At 50.3% G+C, this 25,671-nt stretch overlaps 2 protein-coding genes across 3 annotated transcripts in view; one reads left to right on the top strand and one right to left on the bottom strand.

Moving 5' to 3' along the window:
• Positions 1-545: 545 nt before the first annotated feature.
• On the top strand, positions 546-15,110 carry CCL27 (C-C motif chemokine ligand 27). Its single transcript, XM_069964887.1, has 3 exons — positions 546-627; positions 3,733-3,859; positions 14,809-15,110. Exons 1-3 carry the CDS (start codon positions 561-563, stop codon positions 14,897-14,899), a joined length of 285 nt encoding a protein of 94 aa, XP_069820988.1. The 5' UTR covers positions 546-560; the 3' UTR covers positions 14,900-15,110.
• Positions 15,111-21,386: 6,276 nt separating this feature from the next.
• IL11RA (interleukin 11 receptor subunit alpha) overlaps positions 21,387-25,671 on the bottom strand; it is a 97,406-nt gene continuing 93,121 nt past the window's right edge. For both annotated transcript variants that reach the window (XM_069963342.1, XM_069963343.1), the window contains exons 11-12: positions 24,777-24,856; positions 21,387-24,465 (exon numbers count right to left, since the gene is read on the bottom strand). In XM_069963342.1, coding sequence (XP_069819443.1) covers positions 24,449-24,465; positions 24,777-24,856 — 97 coding nt within the window. In that variant the 3' untranslated portion in view covers positions 21,387-24,448. The remainder of the gene's footprint in view (positions 24,466-24,776; positions 24,857-25,671) is intronic.

Below are 25,671 nucleotides of genomic sequence, written 5' to 3'. Positions count from 1 at the left end.
CTGAGGCTGATCCTGGTGACTGATGCTGAGGCTGATCCTGGTGACTGATGGAGTCCTGGCGGCTAATGGAGTCCTGGTGGATAATGCTGAGGCTGATCCTGGCGGCTAATGGAGTCCTGGTGGATGATGGAGTCCTGGCGGCTAATGGAGTCCTGGTGACTGATGCTGAGGCTGATCCTGGTGACTGATGGAGTCCTGCGGCTGAGGCTGATCCTGGTGACTGATGCTGAGGCTGATCCTGGTGACTGATGGAGTCCTGCGGCTGAGGCTGATCCTGGTGACTGATGCTGAGGCTGATCCTGGTGACTGATGGAGTCCTGCAGCTGAGGCTGATCGTGGTAAAAGTCAAAACATTTCAAGGAAAAGTTTAGAGGAAACGATGAGAGATTTGTTTCCTATATCCTGAGTGTTATATATCAGAAGGAATTCCCGCCTGTCACCTGCCAACAAGACCCGAGGGCGGGGGCGGGGCCTGAGGGCGGGGGAGGGGCCCGACAGGTATATAGGAGAGGAACTCCACCACTTCTCCCAGAACCTGAGACTGAAGCTTCTCCTCCACAATGGCCGCCCCCAGGATCCTCTTCATCCTGCTGCTTCTTATGGTCTCCATTACTGTCACACAGCAGGGTAAGAGACGACAGGGAGATTAGAGTGTCAGCTCCTGGGGTCAGGGAGGAGGATGGGAGTGATGATACACTGTGTGATAGGAGATTAGAGTGTCAGCTCCTGGGGTCAGGGAGGATGATGGGAGTGATGATACACTGTGTGTGATAGGAGATTAGAGTGTCAGCTCCTGGGGTCAGGGAGGAGGATGGGAGTGATGGTACACTGTGTGTGATAGGAGATTAGAGTGTCAGCTCCTGGGGTCAGGGAAGATGATGGGAGTGATGATACACTGTGTGTGATAGGAGATTAGAGTGTCAGCTCCTGGGGTCAGGGAGGATGATGGGAGTGATGATACACTGTGTGTGATAGGAGATTAGAGTGTCAGCTCCTGGGGTCAGGGAGCATGGGAGTGATGGTACACTGTGTGTGATAGGAGATTAGAGTGTCAGCTCCTGGGGTCAGGGAGGATGATGGGAGTGATGATACACTGTGTGTGATAGGAGATTAGAGTGTCAGCTCCTGGGGTCAGGGAGGATGATGGGAGTGATGATACACTGTGTGTGATAGGAGATTAGAGTGTCAGCTCCTGGGGTCAGGGAGGATGATGGGAGTGATGATACACTGTGTGTGATAGGAGATTAGAGTGTCAGCTCCTGGGGTCAGGGAGGATGATGGGAGTGATGGTACACTGTGTGTGATAGGAGATTAGAGTGTCAGCTCCTGGGGTCAGGGAGGATGATGGGAGTGATGATACACTGTGTGTGATAGGAGATTAGAGTGTCAGCTCCTGGGGTCAGGGAGGAGGATGGGAGTGATGGTACACTGTGTGTGATAGGAGATTAGAGTGTCAGCTCCTGGGGTCAGGGAGGATGATGGGGGTGATGATACACTGTGTGTGATAGGAGATTAGAGTGTCAGTTCCTAGGGTCAGGGAGGAGGATGGGAGTGATGATACACTGTGTGTGATAGGAGATTAGAGTGTCAGCTCCTGGGGTCAGGGATGATGGGAGTGATGATACACTGTGTGTGATAGGAGATTAGAGTGTCAGCTCCTGGGGTCAGGGAGGAGGATGATGGGAGTGATGATACACTGTGTGTGATAGGAGATTAGAGTGTCAGCTCCTGGGGTCAGGGAGGAGGATGATGGGAGTGATGATACATTGTGTGTGATAGGAGATTAGAGTGTCAGCTCCTGGGGTCAGGGAGGATGGGAGTGATGATACACTGTGTGTGATAGGAGATTAGAGTGTCAGCTCCTGGGGTCAGGGAGGAGGATGGGAGTGATGGTACACTGTGTGTGATAGGAGATTAGAGTGTCAGCTCCTGGGGTCAGGGAGGATGATGGGGGTGATGATACACTGTGTGTGATAGGAGATTAGAGTGTCAGTTCCTAGGGTCAGGGAGGATGATGGGGGTGATGATACACTGTGTGTGATAGGAGATTAGAGTGTCAGCTCCTGGGGTCAGGGAGGATGATGGGAGTGATGATACACTGTGTGTGATAGGAGATTAGAGTGTCAGCTCCTGGGGTCAGGGATGATGGGAGTGATGATACACTGTGTGTGATAGGAGATTAGAGTGTCAGCTCCTGGGGTCAGGGAGGATGATGGGAGTGATTATACACTGTGTGATAGGAGATTAGAGTGTCAGCTCCTGGGGTCAGTGATGATGGGAGTGATGATACACTGTGTGTGATAGGAGATTAGAGTGTCAGCTCCTGGGGTCAGGGAGGAGGATGATGGGAGTGATGATACACTGTGTGTGATAGGAGATTAGAGTGTCAGCTCCTGGGGTCAGGGAGGAGGATGATGGGAGTGATGATACATTGTGTGTGATAGGAGATTAGAGTGTCAGCTCCTGGGGTCAGGGAGGATGGGAGTGATGATACACTGTGTGTGATAGGAGATTAGAGTGTCAGCTCCTGGGGTCAGGGAGGAGGATGGGAGTGATGGTACACTGTGTGTGATAGGAGATTAGAGTGTCAGCTCCTGGGGTCAGGGAGGATGATGGGGGTGATGATACACTGTGTGTGATAGGAGATTAGAGTGTCAGCTCCTGGGGTCAGGGAGGATGATGGGAGTGATTATACACTGTGTGTGATAGGAGATTAGAGTGTCAGCTCCTGGGGTCAGGGAGGATGATGGGGGTGATGATACACTGTGTGTGATAGGAGATTAGAGTGTCAGCTCCTGGGGTCAGGGAGGAGGATGATGGGAGTGATGATACACTGTGTGTGATAGGAGATTAGAGTGTCAGCTCCTGGGGTCAGGGAGGAGGATGATGGGAGTGATGATACACTGTGTGTGATAGGAGATTAGAGTGTCAGCTCCTGGGGTCAGGGAGGAGGATGATGGGAGTGATGATACACTGTGTGTGATAGGAGATTAGAGTGTCAGCTCCTGGGGTCAGGGAGGAGGATGATGGGAGTGATGATACACTGTGTGATAGGAGATTAGATTGTCAGCTCCTGGGGTCAGGGATGATGGGAGTGATGATACACTGTGTGTGATAGGAGATTAGAGTTACTGTCTCTTCATCTCCACCATTTCCCAGTTCTGTCAGATAAGTTGATGTTTTTTCTTTTTCCCGCTGTCTCTGACTTCTGTGCTGTCTTTAATCTCTGTGCGGTCTCTGATCTCTGTGCGGTCTCTGATCTCTGTGCAGTCTCCTCTCCTCCTTAGGGTTACCATCTTCTCCCCCCACTGTCTCTTCTCTGTGCGGTCTCTGATCTCTGTGCGGTCTCTGATCTCTGTGCGGTCTCTGATCTCTGTGCGGTCTCTGATCTCTGTGAGGTCTCCTCTCCTCCTTAGGGTTACCATCTTCTCCCCCCCGCTGTCTCGTCTCTTTGTGCGGTCTCTGATCTCTGTGCGGTCTCTGATCTCTGCATGGTCTCTGATCTCTGTGCGGTCTCTGATCTCTATGCGGTCTCTGATCTCTGTGCAGTCTCTGATCTCTGTGAGGTCTCCTCTCCTCCTTAGGGTTACCATCTTCTCCCCCCCGCTGTCTCTTCTCTGTGCGGTCTCTGACCTCTTTGCGGTCTCTGATCTTTGTGCGGTCTCTGATCTCTGTGCGGTCTCTGATCTCTGTGCGGTCTCTGATCTCTGTGCGGTCTCCTCTCCTCCTCAGGATTAGCATCTTCCTCCACCTCCTGCTGCACCAGACTGGCTAAACGCATCCCGAAGAACCTGCTGCCGCAAGTGACCCGTGTGGAGATCCAGAAGAAGGACGGGATCTGTAACCTGCAGGCCATTGTGTAAGTGTGAGATCAGTCACTGCATATAACTGTGTGACCTCACAGAAGCTCTGATGATGTCACTCTCTATATATGGTAACTATTTGTACAGTGACATCTTCAGAGCCCTCCTGGGGTGTAACCAGGCTCCTGAGTTGCCATTACCACCATCCTGTTACTGAAGAAACCACCGCCCCCCTATACAGGGACCATGTACTGCTAGATACCAGCTCTAGACCGTACAAATCAGGACTTATATCCATTGACCACAGGTGACGTCCTCTCTGACCGCCGTCGCTCACAGAGTCGGTTTCCTTGTTCCAGTTGGGCATTGGGCCTTCTCTTTGCCCCAGTATAGTAGTTAGGTCCCTCATGTGCCCCATATTACAGGTGCCCTATCAGCCCTGATATAGTAGTTAGGTCCCCCATGTGCCCCATATTACAGGTGCCCTATCAGCCCCCATATAGTAGTTAGGTCTTTCTGTATCCCTCTGTAGCCTCTGGTAGCCTAGAACCCATCACAGTAGGGTAGGATGAGCCCCAGAAGTGGCTATCTGGGTGTACCTAGGTGTCCAAGTCTTCCGGTTATCTGCACTGCGCAGTAGGATACGTAGACCTTAGTATACTGGTTGCTTTGTCCTATTGAGGCTAGTTGCTATCTTTTCAGGATACTGCTCTGCACTTTTGAGACGTTTTCCTGGCGTGGGTCAGGGTGATTACTCTCCCTTGTTAGTTCTTAGCAATGCATAGTGAATATACTAGATGCAGCACAAGTTCATTCAGCTCACCTGGCTGGTGCTACGACCTAGAGGGATCCAACACCTCAGCAGTAGTAAATAATAAGAAGGAGTGATGGTCGGCACTTCCAAGAGTAAAAAGGTCTCTTTATTTCTTCGCTTTAAAATCCATGTCACAATTCCAATAAATATACAAGGCAAAATCTAGATCATGTCTTGTATATTTATTGGAATTGTGACATGGATTTAAAGCGAAGAAATAAAGAAACCTTTTTACTCTTGGAAGTGCCGACCATCACTCCTCCTTATTATAGTGAATATACTAGTTTGGTTGAAAGAACTGTTGGTCTCTATCTGCATCTGCTCACGTTGGTGGCTAGACTCAACTAACTGTTGTTCCTGACAAGGGTCCTGGCATCAGCCAGGCCCTGGCTTAGCTTCTGCTAGAACTCTGTTTTGTGCTTTCTCTCTCACTGAGAATCTAGGTAGAACGAACTTCCTCCACCAGTGACTTCACCCAGAGGGGCCTGTTGTGTGCCTGTGAGTGGTGGGGATAAGTGTGTGCAGAAGAAAGGTAGAGGGGGATGAGAAGAGAAGAGCACCTTCTAATGGTCAGCATATAGCACATGGTACAACAGACATTAACCCATTACTTTCTTTTAGCTGTGCTTAGAAGTAAGTACATAAGCATATAGGAAACACTGACACCTAGTGGGAAAACATAACATCAAACTCTTTGACAGGTGCACAAGAGAAGAGGAAAACCACCAGTGGTGGGACAGCACACATACACACACAGGCACACACATATACATACACACCCAGGCACACACACACACACACACACATACAGACACACAGGCACACACATATACATACACACAGGCACACACAGACACACAGGCACACACATATACACACATACAGACACACGTACACACATATACATACACACACACACACACATACAGACACACAGGCACACACATATACATACACACACACACACGTATACATACACACACATACAGACACACAGGCACACACATATACATACACACAGACACACACACACACACACATATATACATACAGACACACAGGTACACACATATACACACATACACATATACATACACAGACATATGCGTGTGCACTGTGACTGACAGGGACGGGAGCCAATGGCTCATAGTTATAGTGTTGGGGGCAGCATGGATGGGTAGTAGATCTATCCTGCCCTGACAGTCTGGAGGCCGGCCATATGTGAGCGTGCGGGCAGAGCGGGTGGGTGGGATGCACTGAGGAGCCCACGGGGGACAAATACTTTCAGGGTTAGCCTGTAATCCTTTGGAGATTGGACACCGGACATTTATGCCTAGTGACGTCCCTGGTTCCTTTCCTCCTGGGACAGCAGCCACACTCGCTAATACCTCGCCTCTGCTCCGGGGGAGCTATAGAGCCTGGAGCCCAGACTGATACATTGTACATAGCTAGTCCTGCTCTGTATCCAGTGTAGACAATGCTCTGTGAGCTCCAGACTGATACATTGTACATGGCTAGTCCTGCTCTGTATCCAGTGTAGACAATGCTCTGTGAGCTCCGGACTGATACATTGTACATAGCTAGTCCTGCTCCCAGCTGTATCCAGTGTAGACAATGCTCTGTGAGCTCCAGACTGATACATTGTACATAGCTAGTCCTGCTCTGTATCCAGTGTAGACAATGCTCTGTGAGCTCCGGACTGATACATTGTACATAGCTAGTCCTGCTCCCAGCTGTACCCAGTGTAGACAATGCTCTGTGAGCTTTGTACAATGTATCAGTCTGCAGCTCACAGAGCATTGTCTACTCTGGATAGAGAGCAGGACTAGCTATGTACAATGTATCAGGCTGGGGCTCACAGAGCATTGTCTACACTGGATACAGCTGAGAGCAGGACTAGCTATGTACAATGTATCAGTCTGTAGAGCTCACAGAGCATTGTCTACACTGCATACAGCTGGGAGCAGGACTAGCTATGTATAATGTATCAGTCTGGAGCTCACAGAGCATTGCCTACACTGGATAGAGCTGAGGACAGGACTAGTGATATATATCACAGATGAGATGTCTGTAGGTCATGTTGATGCTTATAGTGATCAGTCCCCACCCCCCGGTTTGTGGGTTCGGCTCTCCTGTGCTAATTTCCTCCATCTCTATGAGCCATAAAGTAACCCCCCCCCCCCCTATAATTCTATTCTATTATTATACACAGAATAGTAATAAACCCTGACAATGGCCTCCTGGGCGCTCGGTGGCCGGACGCTGCCGGCCCTGGATGTCGCCTCCGCTGCTTTATATCAGGTGCGACAGCCGACGGGATGAGAACACGGTCATACAGGGAAACAACTAATATAACAACTAATATAATAACACAGGAAACGTCACTGGTATAAAAGGGCAAAACACGACATGTCGCACACCTGTACAAGGAACATAGAGGAGCCGCACTGGATGAGCTTCACTCCTGTAAATCACTGCAGTCCCACTATCAGCACTAGGAATTGCAGTGCTCCTATATACCATGTGTTACGGTAATAGCCAGGACTAGTTAGTTCCAGGCTTCAGAATGTGTCAGGAAGATCACAGGGTGACACCTACATGGGAGACTAAAGAATGCCAACTCTTAACCCCTTCAGGTCCATTCACCCACTGTTAACCCCTTCACATCCACTACAATCTAATTCATCCACTGTTAACCCCTTTAGATCCACAACACTTCAATTGATCCACTTTTAACCCCTTCAAATCCACCACAGTGTAATTCATATACTGTTAACCCCTTCAGCTCCAGGAATATTTTAGTTTTTTCTAACTATATGTAATGTTTAACACCTGAAAACCCGGCTCATTGTAATTTATTTCTCTTATTTGTCTTAGATATAGAAGAATCATTTTTACTGTAGGGACTCGGAGTAATGTGATGGGAAAGTGTCTATTTGGGGCTATACACCTGATAATATGAAGTCCAATAAAATCACGAAATCAAGTTGTTATCCAATCACACTACCATATCCTAGAAGAGCGCTTACTCTCCTACAGATTCCAATCACACTACCATATCCTAGAAGAGCGCTTACTCTCCTACAGATCCCAATCACACTACCATATCCTAGAAGAGCGCTTACTCTCCTACAGATTCCAATCCCACTACCATATCCTAGAAGAGCGCTTACTCTCCTACAGATTCCAATCCCACTACCATATCCTAGAAGAGCGCTTACTCTCCTACAGATTCCAATCCCACTACCATATCCTAGAAGAGCGCTTACTCTCCTACAGATTCCAATCCCACTACCATATCCTAGAAGAACGCTTACTCTCCTACAGATTCCAATCACACTACCATATCCTAGAAGAGCGCTTACTCTCCTACAGATTCCAATCACACTACCATATCCTAGAAGAGCGCTTACTCTCCTACAGATTCCTATCACACTACCATATCCTAGAAGAGCGCTTACTCTCCTACAGATCCCAATCACACTACCATATCCTAGAAGAGCGCTTACTCTCCTACAGATCCCAATCACACTACTATATCCTAGAAGAGCGCTTACTCTCCTACAGATTCCAATCACACTACCATATCCTAGAAGAGCGCTTACTCTCCTACAGATTCCAATCACACTACCATATCCTAGAAGAGCGCTTACTCTCCTACAGATTCCAATCACACTACCATATCCTAGAAGAGCGCTTACTCTCCTACAGATCCCAATCACACTACCATATCCTAGAAGAGCGCTTACTCTCCTACAGATCCCAATCACACTACTATATCCTAGAAGAGCGCTTACTCTCCTACAGATTCCAATCCCACTACCATATCCTAGAAGAGCGCTTACTCTCCTACAGATTCCAATCACACTACCATATCCTAGAAGAGCGCTTACTCTCCTACAGATTCCAATCACACTACCATATCCTAGAAGAGCGCTTACTCTCCTACAGATTCCAATCACACTACCATATCCTAGAAGAGCGCTTACTCTCCTACAGATTCCAATCCTACTACTATATTCTAGAAGAGCGCTTACTCTCCTACAGATTCCAATCACACTACCATATCCTAGAAGAGCGCTTACTCTCCTACAGATCCCAATCACACTACCATATCCTAGAAGAGCGCTTACTCTCCTACAGATTCCAATCACACTACCATATCCTAGAAGAGCGCTTACTCTCCTACAGATTCCAATCCTACTACCATATCCTAGAAGAGCGCTTACTCTCCTACAGATTCCAATCACACTACCATATCCTAGAAGAGCGCTTACTCTCCTACAGATTCCAATCACACTACCATATCCTAGAAGAGCGCTTACTCTCCTACAGATTCTGTGATTTTCAGACATTGTTACTGTAGGGACTCGGAGTAATGTGATGGTAAAGTGTCTATTTGGGGCTATACACCTGATAATTTGAAGTCCAATAAAATTACAAAATCCAATAGTTCTCCATCTTGTTCTTGTTGTTGGACGCTCTCGGTAGACGACTTCCAATCCCAGGAGGGACCAGTTCCATGGCTGATGGAGGAGAACCATTAAGAGACTTTTTCAGGACTGTTCTTCTGTTCTAGTTTAATAAGTCTATGTTCCTTTTAGGTTTAGGTTAGGGACTGGCAGGAGAATGAGGACCCTTGATGTGGCTTGCGAGCTTACCATATTTCTTGCCTATTTTTTTCTTCTAGTTTTCAACGGTAAAAGATATCTACTAATACCTCATTGAAGATTGGACATCGAGCCATCAAGGAGCCCCACTAGACTAAAGCTGCGTTCACATGCTGCAGATTTTAGGCAGATTTTATGCAGCAGATTGTCTGTTGCCAAACTAAAGTCAACCTGAAGTTTCAAATCTGCTGTAGAAAATCTACATCAAATCCGCAGTGTGTGAAAGCACCCTTACTATTCTGCAAGTCTTCCCCAGTGCATTATAGGTCCCCAGTGCATTATAGGGCCATGCAGCTGCCACTGACTGACAGCTCCTTACCGCCCTAGCGGTCTTGTCTCTGCCACCTAATAAAGAGTGCTGAGGGGCCTGTGTGAGCTGCTGGCGCCCGCTGATGCCCCTCCCCCGTGCCGACCTCTATGCTTTTATAGAAGAAGTCTGGCTAAAACATTTTTGTATTGTTATTGTATTGTCACCCAAAAGTTATACAAATCCCCAATATACACCTATTACGGGAAATGCTTAGAAAGCGCTTTTTTCTCTGCACTTACTACTGCATCAGGGCTTCACTTCCTGGATAATATGGTGATGTCACTTCCTGGATATCATGGTGATGTCACTTCCTGAATAACATGGTGAGGTCACTTCCTGAATAACATGGTGAGGTCACTTCCTGAATAACATGGTGATGTCACTTCCTGGATAATATGGTGATGTCACTTCCTGCATAACACGATGATGTCCCTTCCTGGATAACATGGTGAGGTCACTTCCTGGATAATATGGTGATGTCACTTCCTGCATAACACGATGATGTCCCTTCCTGGATAACATGGTGAGGTCACTTCCTGGATGACATGGTGATGTCCCTTCCTGGTTAACATGGTGATGTCACTTCCTGGATAATATGGTGATGTCACTTCTGGCATAACACGATGATGTCCCTTCCTGGATAACATGGGGATGTCACTTTCTGGATAACATGGTGAGGTCACTTCCTGGATAATATGGTGATGTAACTTCCTGGATAATATGGTGATGTCACTTCCTGCATAACACGATGATGTCCCTTCCTGGATAACATGGTGAGGTCCCTTCCTGGATAACATGGTGAGGTCACTTCCTGGATGACATGGTGATGTCCCTTCCTGGTTAACATGGTGATGTCACTTCCTGGATAATATGGTGATGTCACTTCTGGCATAACACGATGATGTCCCTTCCTGGATAACATGGTGAGGTCACGACCCGACTCCCAGAGCTGTTCGGGCTGTGGCTGCCGGAGAGGATGATGGCAGAGGGACACTGAGGGACACAGGGCACTGGAGGGACACTGAGCATCCCTCTGCCATCATCCTCTCCGGCAGCCACAGCCCGCACAGCTCTGGGAGTCAGGTCGTGACATCACCATGTTATCCAGGAAGGGACATCCCCATGTTATCCAGGAAGTGACATCACCATGTTATCCAGGAAGTGACGACATCGTGTTATGCAGGAAGTGACATCACCATATTATCCAGGAAGTGACATCACCATGTTATCCAGGAAGTGACATAACCATGTTATCCAGGAAGTGACATTACCCTGTTATCCAGGAAGTGACATCACCATGGCATCCAGGAAGTGACATCACCATGGCATCCAGGAAGTGACGTCACCATGGTTCCCAGGACGTGACGTCACCGTGTTATCCAGGAAGTGACATCATCGTGTTATGCAGGAAGTGACATCACCATGTTACCCAGGAAGTTACATCACCATGTTATCCAGGAAGTGACATCACCATGTTATCTAGGAAGTGACCTCACCATGTTATTCAGGAAGTGAAGCCTTGATGCAGTAGTAAGTGCAGAGAAAAAAGCGCTTTCTAAGCATTTCCCGTAATAGGTGTATATTGGGGATTTGTATAACTTTTGGGTGACAATACAATACCAATACAAAAATGTTTTAGCCAGACTTCTTCTATAAAAGCATAGAGGTCGGCACGGGGGAGGGGCATCAGCGGGCGCCAGCAGCTCACACAGGCCCCTCAGCACTCTTTATTAGGTGGCAGAGACAAGACCGCTAGGGCGGTAAGTAGCTGTCAGTCAGTGGCAGCTGCATGGCCCTATAATGCACTGGGGAAGACTTGCAGAATAGTAAGGGTGCTTTCACACACTGCGGATTTGAAACTTCAGGGTGACTTTGGTTTGGCAACAGACAATCTGCTGCAGAAAATCTGCCTAAAATCTGCAGCATGTGAACGCAGCTTTAGTCTAGTGGGGCTCCTTGATGGCTCGATGTCCAATCTTCAATGAGGTATTAGTAGATATCTTTTACCGTTGAAAACTAGAAGAAAAAAATAGGCAAGAAATATGGTAGCTCGCAAGCCACATCAAGGGTCCTCATTCTCCTGCCAGTCCCTAACCTAAACCTAAAAGGAACATAGACTTATTAAACTAGAATAGAAGAACAGTCCTGAAAAAGTCTCTTAATGGTTCTCCTCCATCAGCCATGGAACTGGTCCCTCCTGGGATTGGAAGTCGTCTACCGAGAGCGTCCAACAACAAGAACAAGATGGAGAACGATTGGATTTCGTAATTTTATTGGACTTCAAATTATCAGGTGTATAGCCCCAAATAGACACACAGGCGCTCTTCTAGGATATGGTAGTGTGATTGGAATCTGTAGGAGAGTAAGCGCTCTTCTAGGATATGGTAGTGTGATTGGAATCTGTAGGAGAGTAAGCGCTCTTCTAGGATATGGTAGTGTGATTGGAATCTGTAGGAGAGTAAGCGCTCTTCTAGGATATGGTAGTGTGATTGGAATCTGTAGGAGAGTAAGCGCTCTTCTAGGATATGGTAGTGTGATTGGAATCTGTAGGAGAGTAAGCGCTCTTCTAGGATATGGTAGTGTGATAGGAATCTGTAGGAGAGTAAGCGCTCTTCTAGGATATGGTAGTGGGATTGGAATCTGTAGGAGAGTAAGCGCTCTTCTAGGATATGGTAGTGGGATTGGAATCTGTAGGAGAGTAAGCGCTCTTCTAGGATATGGTAGTGTGATAGGAATCTGTAGGAGAGTAAGCGCTCTTCTAGGATATGGTAGTGTGATTGGAATCTGTAGGAGAGTAAGCGCTCTTCTAGGATATGGTAGTGTGATTGGAATCTGTAGGAGAGTAAGCGCTCTTCTAGGATATGGTAGTGTGATTGGAATCTGTAGGAGAGTAAGCGCTCTTCTAGGATATGGTAGTGTGATTGGAATCTGTAGGAGAGTAAGCGCTCTTCTAGGATATGGTAGTGTGATTGGAATCTGTAGGAGAGTAAGCGCTCTTCTAGGATATGGTAGTGGGATTGGAATCTGTAGGAGAGTAAGCGCTCTTCTAGGATATGGTAGTGGGATTGGAATCTGTAGGAGAGTAAGCGCTCTTCTAGGATATGGTAGTGGGATTGGAATCTGTAGGAGAGTAAGCGCTCTTCTAGGATATGGTAGTGGGATTGGAATCTGTAGGAGAGTAAGCGCTCTTCTAGGATACGGTAGTGTGATTGGAATCTGTAGGAGAGTAAGCGCTCTTCTAGGATACGGTAGTGTGATTGGAATCTGTAGGAGAGTAAGCGCTCTTCTAGGATACGGTAGTGTGATTGGAATCTGTAGGAGAGTAAGCGCTCTTCTAGGATACGGTAGTGTGATTGGAATCTGTAGGAGAGTAAGCGCTCTTCTAGGATATGGTATGGTACCGTAACACATGGTATATAGGAGCACTGTAATTCCTAGGGCTGATAGTGTGACTGCAGTTATATATCTGGCACAGCCCCCCCCCCCGCTATCACATTATCTGCACAGCCGCCGGCGCTCCTCTCCTACTACAAAAGCATCAGCCGGTTACACAACCTTCTCCTCATGTGGATCATTTAGTATTTATACAAGTAGCCACACAGTTCTCTCTATCATCATAGAGATGAGTGCAGGGAGGGGATAGAGAGGACTGTGCAGCTGTGTGAGTGCCGGTAGGGCGGTGCCAGAGGCTGTGACGCAGCTGCTGCAGCACTTCTTATCACATAGGCATCGTGTAGAGTGTGTGTGTTGAGAAGCTGGAGGGGGCAGGAGACTGTGCAGGGGGCAGGAGACAGGCTGCTTCCTGTCAGTGGGCAGCCGGCTTCTGTCTGGAGTGCTGCCACTGCTGTCAGATATTTTCCATAGGTGATAAATCCTCAGGGTATTGGGGGGAGGGGGAGTCCATGGGCGTGGAGCACAGTTCTGTGGGTTAACAAGGTAGAAGCCGCAGTGTATGGGACATAAGATGTGGAGCCATCCCCGGCCACTGGGGGGAGACACGCTAAAGACCCTATTCCACCAACAGATCTGACAACAGATTATCTGCCAAAGACTTGAAGCCAAACCCAGGAGCGGATTTGAAAAGAGGAGAAATCCAGTCTTTCCTTTATGACCTGTTCTCTCATTATAGTCTGTTCCTGAATTTGGCTTCTAATCTTTGGCAGATAATCTGTCGTCAGATCTGTTGGTGGAATAGGGCCTTAAGGCTGATGGGAGATGCCTCATAGTAATTACAGGCTATAAATGAGTATATACGGCTCAGGACATGTGCACATTCCACAGCTGTGATTGGAGGGATGTGCCGGCCCGGACCTGCCCGAGAGAGGAGATCAGCAGCATCAGCCTGTGCAACCAGATGGGAGGGATGGAGCTGTGAGTGCAGGGGGTGTGAGTGCAGGGGGTGTGAGTGTTGGAGCTGTGAGTGCAGGGGATGTGAGGGATGGAGCTGTGAGTGCAGATGATGTGAGTGCAGGGGATGTGAGTGCAGGGGATGTGAGTGCAGGGGGTGTGAGTGCAGGGGGTGTGAGTGCAGATGATGTGAGTGCAGGGGATGTGAGTGCAGGGGATGTGAGTGCAGGGGGTGTGAGTGCAGGGGATGTGAGTGCAGGGGATGTGAGTGCAGGGGATGTGAGTGCAGGGGGTGTGAGTGCAGGGGGTGTGAGTGCAGGGGGTGTGAGTGTAGGGGATGTGAGTGCAGGGGATGTGAGGGATGGAGCTGTGAGTGTAGGGGATGTGAGTGCAGGGGATGTGAGGGATGGAGCTGTGAGTGCAGGGGGTGTGAGTGCAGGGGATGTGAGTGGTGGAGCTGTGAGTGCAGATGATGTGAGTGCAGGGGGATGTGAGTGCAGGGGGATGTGAGTGCAGGGGGGTGTGAGTGTTGGAGCTGGATGGATATAATCAAATCAGCCCAATATTCTCTGATGGATTGAGGTTCATGCAGCGTAGTATCATACAGAGCTCCCCCTGGTGGTGGCTGCAGACAGTCAGAGAATGATCAGTAATGTCCTATCGCTGGGATATAGAACAAAACTGCTGGGACCCCCCAGACCTGGACCCCCACAGGTCTCCAGAGGGAAGAGGAGGACGGATCATCTGCTGCCTGTAAGGGGTTAACAATCCTCATGTCCGGGGTCTTCTGCAGCATTGGGGGGGGGGGGGTTCTTTGGGTACCCCATACACCCCGATTTCTTCTCACTGTTCTTTCTCTTGCAGGTTACATGTGGACCACCAGCAGAAGTGTATGGACCCCCAAAACCGCTTCCTGCAGCACTGGGTGCGGAAACATCGGTCAAAGCAGCAGTGAGCAGATGCCGGGGCACACCGCAACATGACGTCTGCTATTATGGGGGACCCCAGCCTATAATCGCTTACGGATGTACAATGCCCTGTGACCCCTAGACTGATGTGCGGACCCTGGATCAAGCTGAGAGGTGATACAGCTGTATCCAGTGTAGACAATGCTCTGTGAGCTCCAGACTGATACATTGTACATAGCTAGTCCTGCTCCCAGCTGTATCCAGTGTAGACAATGCTCTGTGAGCTCCAGACTGATACATTGTACATAGCTAGTCCTGCTCCCAGCTGTATCCAGTGTAGACAATGCTCTGTGAGCTCCAGACTGATACATTGTACATAGCTAGTCCTGCTCTGTATCCAGTGTAGGCAATGCTCTGTGAGATCCAGACTGATATATTGTACATAGCTAGTCCTGCTCTCAGCTGTATCCAGTGTAGACAATGCTCTGTGAGCTCTATAGACTGATACATTGTACATAGCTAGTCCTGCTCTGTATCCAGTGTAGACAATGCTCTGTGAGCTCTACAGACTGATACATTGTACATAGCTAGTCCTGCTCTCAGCTGTATCCAGTGTAGACAATGCTCTGTGAGCTCCAGACTGATATATTGTACGTAGCTAGTCCTGCTCCCAGCTGTATCCAGTGTAGACAATGCTCTGTGAGCTCCAGACTGATACATTGTACATAGCTAGTCCTGCTCTCAGCTGTATCCAGTGTAGACAATGCTCTGTGAGCTCCAGACTGATACATTGTACATAGCTAGTCCTGCTCTGTATCCAGTGTAGACAATGCTCTGTGAGCTCTACAGACTGATACATTGTACATAGCTAGTCCTGCTCTCAGCTGTATCCAGTGTAGACAATGCTCTGTGAGCTCTACAGCCTGGACTCCTGATACATTGTACAAACTACTAGAAAGATTTGTTCACCTGCTGCTGATGTATTTAGCTCACAGAGCATTGTCTACACTGGATACAGAGCAGGTTAAGCTATGTACAATGTATCAGTCTGGAGCTCACAGAGCATTGTCTACACTGGATACTGTGCAGGTTTGCCATCCCTGGGCCCTGACATCTATTTGCAGACGTTTATACAGAGAATCGGCTTCACATCCAGGCTCCATCCTCATATATAACAAGTCCAGATGTTGCTGATGTTTGCAGCGCCTGTCCCTTTAAGAGTCAGCTCCTATGGCTGCTTATAGGGACACCTGCCGTCCTGTAGAGTGTCAGCTCTTGGGCCTCTCCCTATCTGCATGTAGATTACTAGAATGTTCTATTTTTATATCTCATAATACAAGTAATAAAGCTTGACCTGATGGAGTGCAGAGTATTTCAGCATGGGGGTCTGTCTCCCAGCTCAACCTGCCACACAACTACAGGTGTCCTCATCGCCATCAATGGGAGGAAAGTAGCTCTCTGGCGCCACCTTCTGGCCTCTGTATTCCCTTCACATCAGTAAGGGCTGAGATACGCGGCAGGAAGGGCTGAGATACGCGGCAGGAAGGGCTGAGATACGCGGCAGGAAGGGCTGAGATACGCGGCAGGAAGGACTGAGATACGCGGCAGGAAGGACTCGGCATCCATCTTTATCAACACTTTTGGTTTATTTTATTATTTTCGGCAGCTTTCTGGATACACAAGAAGCAAAAATATAAGAACACAAGGAGACAGACTCTATGATATACATATATATGTGGGGGCTCCGCAGTTAGGATTTCCATGGCTGCAGCTCATAGGAGTGACGAGTGATGTGACAGCCTCCTGAAAGGCAGTGACAGCCTCCTGCCAGGCAGTGACAGCCTCCTGACAGGCAGTGACAGCCAGCCATCTAACGTACATATACAGATTAGTAACAGGTTGGATGAGGACAGATGCTGTCCATATCATTCAGTACATGTATATACAGGGGGGGTGGGGGCTGGGGGCTGGAGTTATGGCGGGAAGAGTCCACCTGCTGTATATAGAGGGAGTCCGCTGATAGCCCACCTGAAGATGAGACCTGATGATCAGACATGTTCTCCTAGACCATCACAAGGTATCCCAATGCCCCCGACCATCACACTGGGCCTTGACTTTGCTTACAGACCAAGGTTTAGTTAAGAATGGAGGGGTTAACAGTATCTGGAGGAGGATCAGCGATGGTAGCGGGAGGGTCAGCGATGGTAGCGGGAGGGTCAGCGATGGTAGCGGGAGGGTCAGCGATGGAAGCGGGAGGGTCAGCGATGGTAGCGGGAGGGTCAGCGATGGAAGCGGGAGGGTCAGCGATGGTAGCGGGAGGGTCAGCGATAGTAGCGGGAGGGTCAGCAATGGTAATGGCAGGATCAGCGATGGTAGAGGGAGGATCAGCGATGGTAGCGGGAGGATCAGCGATGGTAGAGGGAGGGTCACCGATGGTAGAGGGAGGATCAGCGATGGTAGAGGGAGGATCAGCGATGGTAGAGGGAGGATCAGCGATGGTAGAGGGAGGGTCAGCGATGGTAGCGGGAGGGTCAGCGATGGTAGCGGGAGGGTCAGCGATGGTAGAGGGAGGGTCAGCGATGGTAATGGCAGGATCAGCGATGGTAGAGGGAGGGTCAGCAATGGTAGAGGGAGGATCAGCGATGGTAGAGGGAGGATCAGCGATGGTAGAGGGAGGGTCAGCGATGGTAGAGGGAGGGTCAGCGATGGTAATGGCAGGATCAGCGATGGTAGAGGGAGGGTCAGCAATGGTAGAGGGAGGATCAGCGATGGTAGAGGGAGGATCAGCGATGGTAGCGGGAGGATCAGCGATGGTAGAGGGAGGGTCAGCGATAGTAGCGGGAGGGTCAGCAATGGTAATGGCAGGATCAGCGATGGTAGAGGGAGGATCAGCGATGGTAGCGGGAGGATCAGCGATGGTAGAGGGAGGGTCACCGATGGTAGAGGGAGGATCAGCGATGGTAGAGGGAGGATCAGCAATGGTAGAGGGAGGATCAGCGATGGTAGCGGGAGGGTCAGCGATGGTAGAGGGAGGGTCAGCGATGGTAATGGCAGGATCAGCGATGGTAGAGGGAGGGTCAGCAATGGTAGAGGGAGGATCAGCGATGGTAGAGGGAGGGTCAGCGATGGTAGAGGGAGGGTCAGCGATGGTAATGGCAGAATCAGCGATGGTAGAGGGAGGGTCAGTAATGGTAGAGGGAGGATCAGCGATGGTAGCGGGAGGATCAGCGATGGTAGAGGGAGGGTCAGCGATGGTAGAGGGAGGATCAGCAGCTCAGGCAGATGGGTATTGAGGTATTAGTAACATTATACAACATTCATCATTATAACACAATAGAAGGCACATCATATAAACCAAAAGGATGAGGAGACATCAGAGATATGGGGGGGAAGACATTGCGCTGCGCACAGCTCACTTCCTGTCCCCTAACACCAGGGATGTGCACAGTCCTCGGGTCCTTAATGGCCGCAGTCCCGCTGGGAGCCTGTAATGGCTACATAGTAACATAATAGTAACATTGTATCCGATTCCAGAACATCTGCTGGTAACAGCTGCTCTGCCCGGGGGCTTACAGGGGGCCTCCATGTCCGGCATCGCAGGGGGCCTCCATGTCCGCCATCGCAGGGGGCCTCCATGTCCGGCATCGCAGGGGGCCTCCATGTCCGGCATCGCAGGGGGCCTCCATGTCCGCCATCGCAGGGGGCCTCCATGTCCGCCATCGCTGGGGGCCTCCATGTCCGCCATCGCAGGGGGCCTCCATGTCCGCCATCGCTGGGGGCCTCCATGTCCGCCATCGCTGGGGGCCTACATGTCCGCATCGCAGGGGGCCTCCATGTCCACCATCGCAGGGGGCCTCCATGTCCGGCATCCCTGGGGGTCTCCATGTTCGCCATCGCAGAGAGTCTCCATGTCTGCCATCGCAGGGGGCCTCCATGTCCGGCATCATGGATGGTAACGGACAAGACCTCATAATGCCGAAGCATACATAAGTGTAAAATCCTATATCCCCCCGGTTATATGACGCTATCCACCATGGATATCACTAACATGGACACAAATGTCACACAGAAGCACAGGATGTAACATATGGACCCGGTGCCCGATCCTGCCGGTGCCCTCAGTAACTCATCCTGGCAGCTCTTCCCTTATTACCCTATAGCTTAACAGGCTGCCGGGTACAAGAGGCCAAAACATAGGAAACTGTGCAAAGACCAAATGAGGAAACTGACGGTCTATAGAGATCAGCACCTATAGAGGAGATCAGCACCTATAGAGGAGATCAGCCGCCAATAGAGGAGATCAGCCGCCAATAGAGGAGATCAGCACCTATAGAGGAGATCAGCCGCCAATAGAGGAGATCAGCACCTATAGAGGACATCAGCACCTATAGAGGAGATCAGTCGCCTATAGAGGAGATCAGCCGCCTATAGAGGAGATCAGCCGCCTATAGAGGAAATCAGCCGCCTATAGAGGAGATCAGCACCTATAGAGAAGATCAGCGCCTATAGAGAAGATCAGCGCCTATAGAGGAGATCAGCGGCCTATAGAGGAGATCAGCACCTATAGAGGAGATCAGCCGCCAATAGAGGAGATCAGCACCTATAGAGGACATCAGCACCTATAGAGGAGATCAGTCGCCTATAGAGGAGATCAGCCGCCTATAGAGGAGATCAGCACCTATAGAGGAAATCAGCCGCCTATAGAGGAGATCAGCACCTATAGAGAAGATCAGCGCCTATAGAGAAGATCAGCGCCTATAGAGGAGATCAGCGGCCTATAGAGGACATCAGCACCTATAGAGGAGATCAGCCGCCTATAGAGGAGATCAGCACCTATAGAGAAGATCAGTCGCCTATAGAAGAGATCAGTCGCCTATAGAAGAGATCAGTCGCCTATAGAGGAGATCAGCACCTATAGAGGAGATCAGCCGCCTATAGAGGAGATCAGCCGCCTATAGAGGAGATCAGCGGCCTATAGAGATCAGCACCTATAGAGGAGATCAGCGGCCTATAGAGGAGATCAGCTGCCTATAGAGATCAGCACCTATAGAGGAGATCAGCTGCCTATAGAGGAGATCAGCACCTATAGAGGAGATCAGTCGCCTATAGAGGAGATCAGCCGCCTATAGAGGAGATCAGCACCTATAGAGGAGATCAGTCGCCTATAGAGGAGATCAGCGACCTATAGAGGAGATCAGCCGCCTATAGAGGAGATCAGCACCTATAGAGGAGATCAGCGGCCTATAGAGGAGATCAGCACCTATAGAGGAGATCAGCCGCCTATAGAGGAGATCAGCACCTATAGAGGAGATCAGCCGCCTATAGAGGAGATCAGTCGCCTATAGAGATCAGCACCTATAGAGGAGATCAGCACCTATAGAGGACATCAGTCGCCTATAGAGGAGATCAGCGACCTATAGAGGAGATCAGCCGCCTATAGAGGAGATCAGTCGCCTATAGAGGAGATCAGCACCTATAGAGGAGATCAGCGGCCTATAGAGGAGATCAGCACCTATAGAGATCAGCACCTATAGAGGAGATCAGTCGCCTATAGAGGAGATCAGCACCTATAGAGGAGATCAGTCGCCTATAGAGGAGATCAGCCGCCTATAGAGGAGATCAGCCGCCTATAGAGGAGATCAGCCACCTATAGAGATCAGCACCTATAGAGGAGATCAGTCGCCTATAGAGGAGATCAGCACCTATAGAGGAGATCAGCTGCCTATAGAGGAGATCAGCCGCCTATAGAGGAGATCAGCCGCCTATAGAGGAGATCAGCACCTATAGAGGAGATCAGCGGCCTATAGAGGAGATCAGCGGCCTATAGAGGAGATCAGCCGCCTATAGAAGAGATCAGTGGCCTATAGAGGAGATCAGCACCTATAGAGGAGATCAGCACCTATAGAGGAGATCAGCACCTATAGAGGAGATCAGTCGCCTATAGAGGAGATCAGCACCTATAGAGGAGATCAGCCGCCTATAGAGGAGATCAGCACCTATAGAGGAGATCAGCGGCCTATAGAGGAGATCAGCACCTATAGAGGAGATCAGCGGCCTATAGAAAAGATCAGTCGCCTATAGAGGAGATCAGCGCCTATAGAGGAGATCAGCAGCCTATAGAGGAGATCAGCCACCTATAGAGGAGATCAGCAGCCTATAGAGGAGATCAGCCGCCTATAGAGGAGATCAGTCGCCTATAGAGATCAGCACCTATAGAGGAGATCAGCTTTTCCCTTGCTCGGCTTCTGCCTTCCCTTACTCTATGTATACAGTACTATATATATATACACTGTGTGACACCAGATCCATGACGCGGCAGTGGCGGCTGTAACGTTACCCTCCCTCTCCTGCGCCCAGGGTGATACAAGTCATCCGGTCCTGTATAAGTAGACATGGCCGCCACCACCCCGGGGGCGAGTGGACATAAACATGGGGTATCAGAACCGTATATCCCCCATACTGCTGGGGGTTGTAGTTCAGCTTATGGCAGCTCCATTATATAACACACAGCTCTGTATTTACAACATAGCAATGTAACCAAGTATATACATTTATTGTCACATGACCTGGGGAAAGACATGGTCACATGACCTGGGGAGGAGTCAGGGCAGTCACATGACGTGGGGGTGTGTGTGTCTGGGCGGTCACATGACATTGGGGCGGTCACATGACATTGGGGGGGGGGGGGGTCAGAGCGGTCACATGACATTGAGGCGGTCACATGACCTGGGGAAAGACATGGTCACATGACCTGGGGAGGAGTCAGGGCAGTCACATGACATTGGGGGGTGTCAGGGCAGTCACATGACATGGTGAGGAGTCAGGGTGCTCACATGACATTGGGGGGGTCAGGGCAGTCACATGACATGGTGAGGAGTCAGGGTGCTCACATGACATTGGGGGGGTCAGGGCAGTCACATGACATGGTGAGGAGTCAGGGTGCTCACATGACATTGGGGGGGTCAGGGCGGTCACATGAGTAAATGACAGCTGGTAAGAGCACAGAGGTATATCCAGGCACAAACATGGAGGAGACAGGAGACATGGCTGGAAGGGGCCGACACATGAACCATGGAGGTTCCACCCAGTCACACAACATGGAGGGAGCAGTCACATGATTAGTGCTGGTTATAGACATGACATAGTAAGTGGCAGGACCTGCCCTGGTGTATCGTCCATGGCCAGCAAGGATGGATGATGGCAAGGAGCTCCTGGGGACATGATGATAGGGAGGAGCTCCGGGGGACATGATGATGAGGAGGAGCTCCTGGGGACATGATGATAGGGAGGAGCTCCTGGGGACATGATGATAGGGAGGAGCTCCGGGGGACATGATGATGAGGAGGAGCTCCTGGGGGCATGATGATAGGGAGGAGCTCCTGGGGACATGATGATAGGGAGGAGCTCCTGAGGACATGATGATAGGGAGGAGCTCCTGGGGACATGATGATAGGGAGGAGCTCCTGGGGACATGATGATGGGGAGGAGCTCCTAGGGACATGATGATATGGAGGAGCTCCTGGGGACATGATGATGGGGAGGAGCTCCTAGGGACATGATGATAAGGAGGAGCTCCTGAGGACATGATGATAGGGAGGAGCTCCTGGGGACATGATGATGGGGAGGAGCTCCTAGGGACATGATGATAGGGAGGAGCTTGGGGGGGACATGATGATAGGAAGGAGCTCCGGGGGACATGATGATGGGGAGGAGCTCCGGGGGACATGATGCCGGGGAGGGGCTCCGGGGGACATGATGATGGGGAGGAGCTCCGGGGGACATGATGATGGGGAGGAGCTCCGGGGGACATGATGACGGGGAGGAGCTCCGGGGGACATGATGACGGGGAGGAGCTCCTAGGGACATGATGATGGGGAGGAGCTCAGGGGCACATGATGTTGGTGGGGGATAAAATATGGCAGGATCTGTTCCTAAACGTACTCAGTAACTATATGGCAGTGTATTCTGTCCCTGAAATGTGGCATCCAGCCCGACACCATCCAGAGTCCAGGTGGTAGCATGTGGGTGCGGGTACAGGGGGGGGGCTGGGTGCGGGTACAGGGGGGGGGGCTGGGTGCGGGTACAGGGGGGGGGCTGGAGCCCATTTAGCTTCATCAACTGTTTTGTTATGATCGAGAGCGACGAGGAAACTTGTGCTTAACAACTGAATGCCCCAAAGTGTGTGATGTCACCGGCGGGAGTGTGATTCCGGGGGCCCGGTGGGTGTGTGATCCTGGTGTCACCGGCGGGTGTGTGATCCTGGTGTCACCGGCGGGTGTGTGTGATCCTGGTGTCACCGGCGGGAGTGTGATCCTGGTATCCTGGTGTCCCGGTGGGTGTGTGATCCCGATGTCCCGGTGGGTGTGTGATCCCGGTGTCCCGGTGGGTGTGTGATCCCGGTGTCACCGGCGGGAGTGTGATCCTGGTGTCACCGGTGGGTGTGTGAGATCCTGGTGTCCCGGTGGGTGTGTGAGATCCTGGTGTCCCGGTGGGTGTGTGAGATCCTGGTGTCCCGGTGGGTGTGTGAGATCCTGGTGTCCCGGTGGGTGTGTGAGATCCTGGTGTCCCGGTGGGTGTGTGAGATCCTGGTGTCCCGGTGGGTGTGTGAGATCCTGGTGTCCCGGTGGGTGTGTGATCCTGGTGTCACCGGTGGGTGTGTGAGATCCTGGTGTCCCGGTGGGTGTGTGAGATCCTGGTGTCCCGGTGGGTGTGTGAGATCCTGGTGTCCCGGTGGGTGTGTGAGATCCTGGTGTCCCGGTGGGTGTGTGAGATCCTGGTGTCCCGGTGGGTGTGTGAGATCCTGGTGTCCCGGTGGGTGTGTGAGATCCTGGTGTCCCGGTGGGTGTGTGATCCTGGTGTCACCGGTGGGTGTGTGATTCTGGTGTCCCGGTGGGTGTGTGATCCTGGTGTCCCGGCTGGTGTGTGATCCTGGTGTCACCGGCAGGTGTGTAAGATCCCGGTGTCCCGGTGGGTGTGTGATCCTGGTGGGTGTGTGATCCTGGTGTCCCGGTGGGTGTGTGATCCTGGTGTCCCGGTGGGTGTGTGATCCCGGTGTCACCGGTGGGTGTGTGATCCTGGTGTCCCGGTGGGTGTGTGATCCTGGTGTCCCGGTGGGTGTGTGATCCCGGTGTCCCGGTGGGTGTGTGATCCTGGTGTCCCGGTGGGTGTGTGATCCTGGTGTCCCGCTGGGTGTGTGATCCCGGTGTCACCGGTGGGTGTGTGATCCCGGTGTCCCAGTGGGTGTGTGATCCCGGTGTCCCGGTGTGGAGAGAATCGTCCTGCGAGGAAAAGTCTATGTGATAGCAGCAAAAAAGTGTTCACTGAACTGCAGCCTGAGCACAGCGGCCAGAAGGGGGCGCCTCGCCCAGGAGATCAAGCTGCCACGTGAAGAGGAGGGGGCACCGCATTGAATGTTCTGATTCCCCTCCGTACAGTCCACAGCTCTATGATCCTGATAGAAGAGGTGTGTCTGCCCCCGGAGGACAGTCTGTGAACTGCAGCTCTTCCATTCTGTCACTTTTTCGGTTGTTTCTCAGGAAAGCCGGACGTCCTGATGTCACATCTGTACTGGAGAGACCTCCGGCTTCTCAGGACGGCTACAGAATCTGGTTCTCTGCACAGAAACAACAGAAAGTTATAGACGGTATAATAATCACCGCGCTCACCTATAACACTACGGCGCTGCTTGGTTTTTTGGGCCACATGATAACACTTCTTGTAGACTAACCTGTTACTCATCCACAGGTGGAGGCCTGTGCCCATCCATGTACGCATATAAGCCAGGAAGTGTTATCATAGGGGCAGAGACACTATATACCACATTATACAGGTGGTATATACATGATATATAATGGAACACAATGGACCTGTGGTTATAGGACATCAGAAAAGACCTCCGACCCTACACGGGACCCCGACACTTACTGGGCAGAGTCTTCATGTGGATGGCGGTAAGGAAGTTCGCCTTTATCCCACCGTCCTTCATCGTCCTCCCGACTCTCACCCTGCGACAAGGAGACATGGATGAAGGAACACAATGGACTATATTATATACATATATATATATATATATATATATATATATATACACACACATATATATATATATATATATATATATACATACACATATATACACGTAGGATGGTGGAGTCGGGGTTAGGATGGCGCTGGGCTCCGGGTTATAGTCTGTCTTCTGATATTGTACTGAGAAAAAGTATTTGCATTGTGCTAGGGTAGACGTGCAGGTGAGGACGTGTGACTAGGCCTATACAGACACACATACAGACAGAGGTTAGACATACACACATATACACATACAGACACACATACAGACAGAGGTTAGACATACACACATATACATATACAGACACACAGACAGAGGTTAGACATATACACATACAGACACGCACACATATACACATACAGACACACAGACAGAGGTTAGACATACAGATATACACACATACACACATATACACATACAGACAGAGGTTAGACATACAGATATACACACATACACATATACACATACAGACATACACACATATACACATACAGACAGAGGTTAGACATACAGATATACACACATACACATATACACATACAGACACACACACACACACACACACACATGCAGTGTCCCAGAACAGAGGTTTTCTCTAATTTCTCCTAAGGCTATGTTCACACTACGTATATTTCTGCTCGTAGTGCGAACCGTGAATATACGCACGTAGTTTTGAGGTTGATGCGTTTGCTGGGAAGTATACGATATACGGCCGCACAGTGCACACTACGTATGAACTTACGGCCGGATCGT

This window comes from Dendropsophus ebraccatus, chromosome 3 (genome assembly GCF_027789765.1).
Source record: "Dendropsophus ebraccatus isolate aDenEbr1 chromosome 3, aDenEbr1.pat, whole genome shotgun sequence".
Taxonomy (NCBI): domain Eukaryota; kingdom Metazoa; phylum Chordata; class Amphibia; order Anura; family Hylidae; genus Dendropsophus; species Dendropsophus ebraccatus.
The sequence above is the reverse complement of the archived record's forward strand: the minus strand, read 5'-3'. Positions and strand labels throughout refer to the sequence as shown.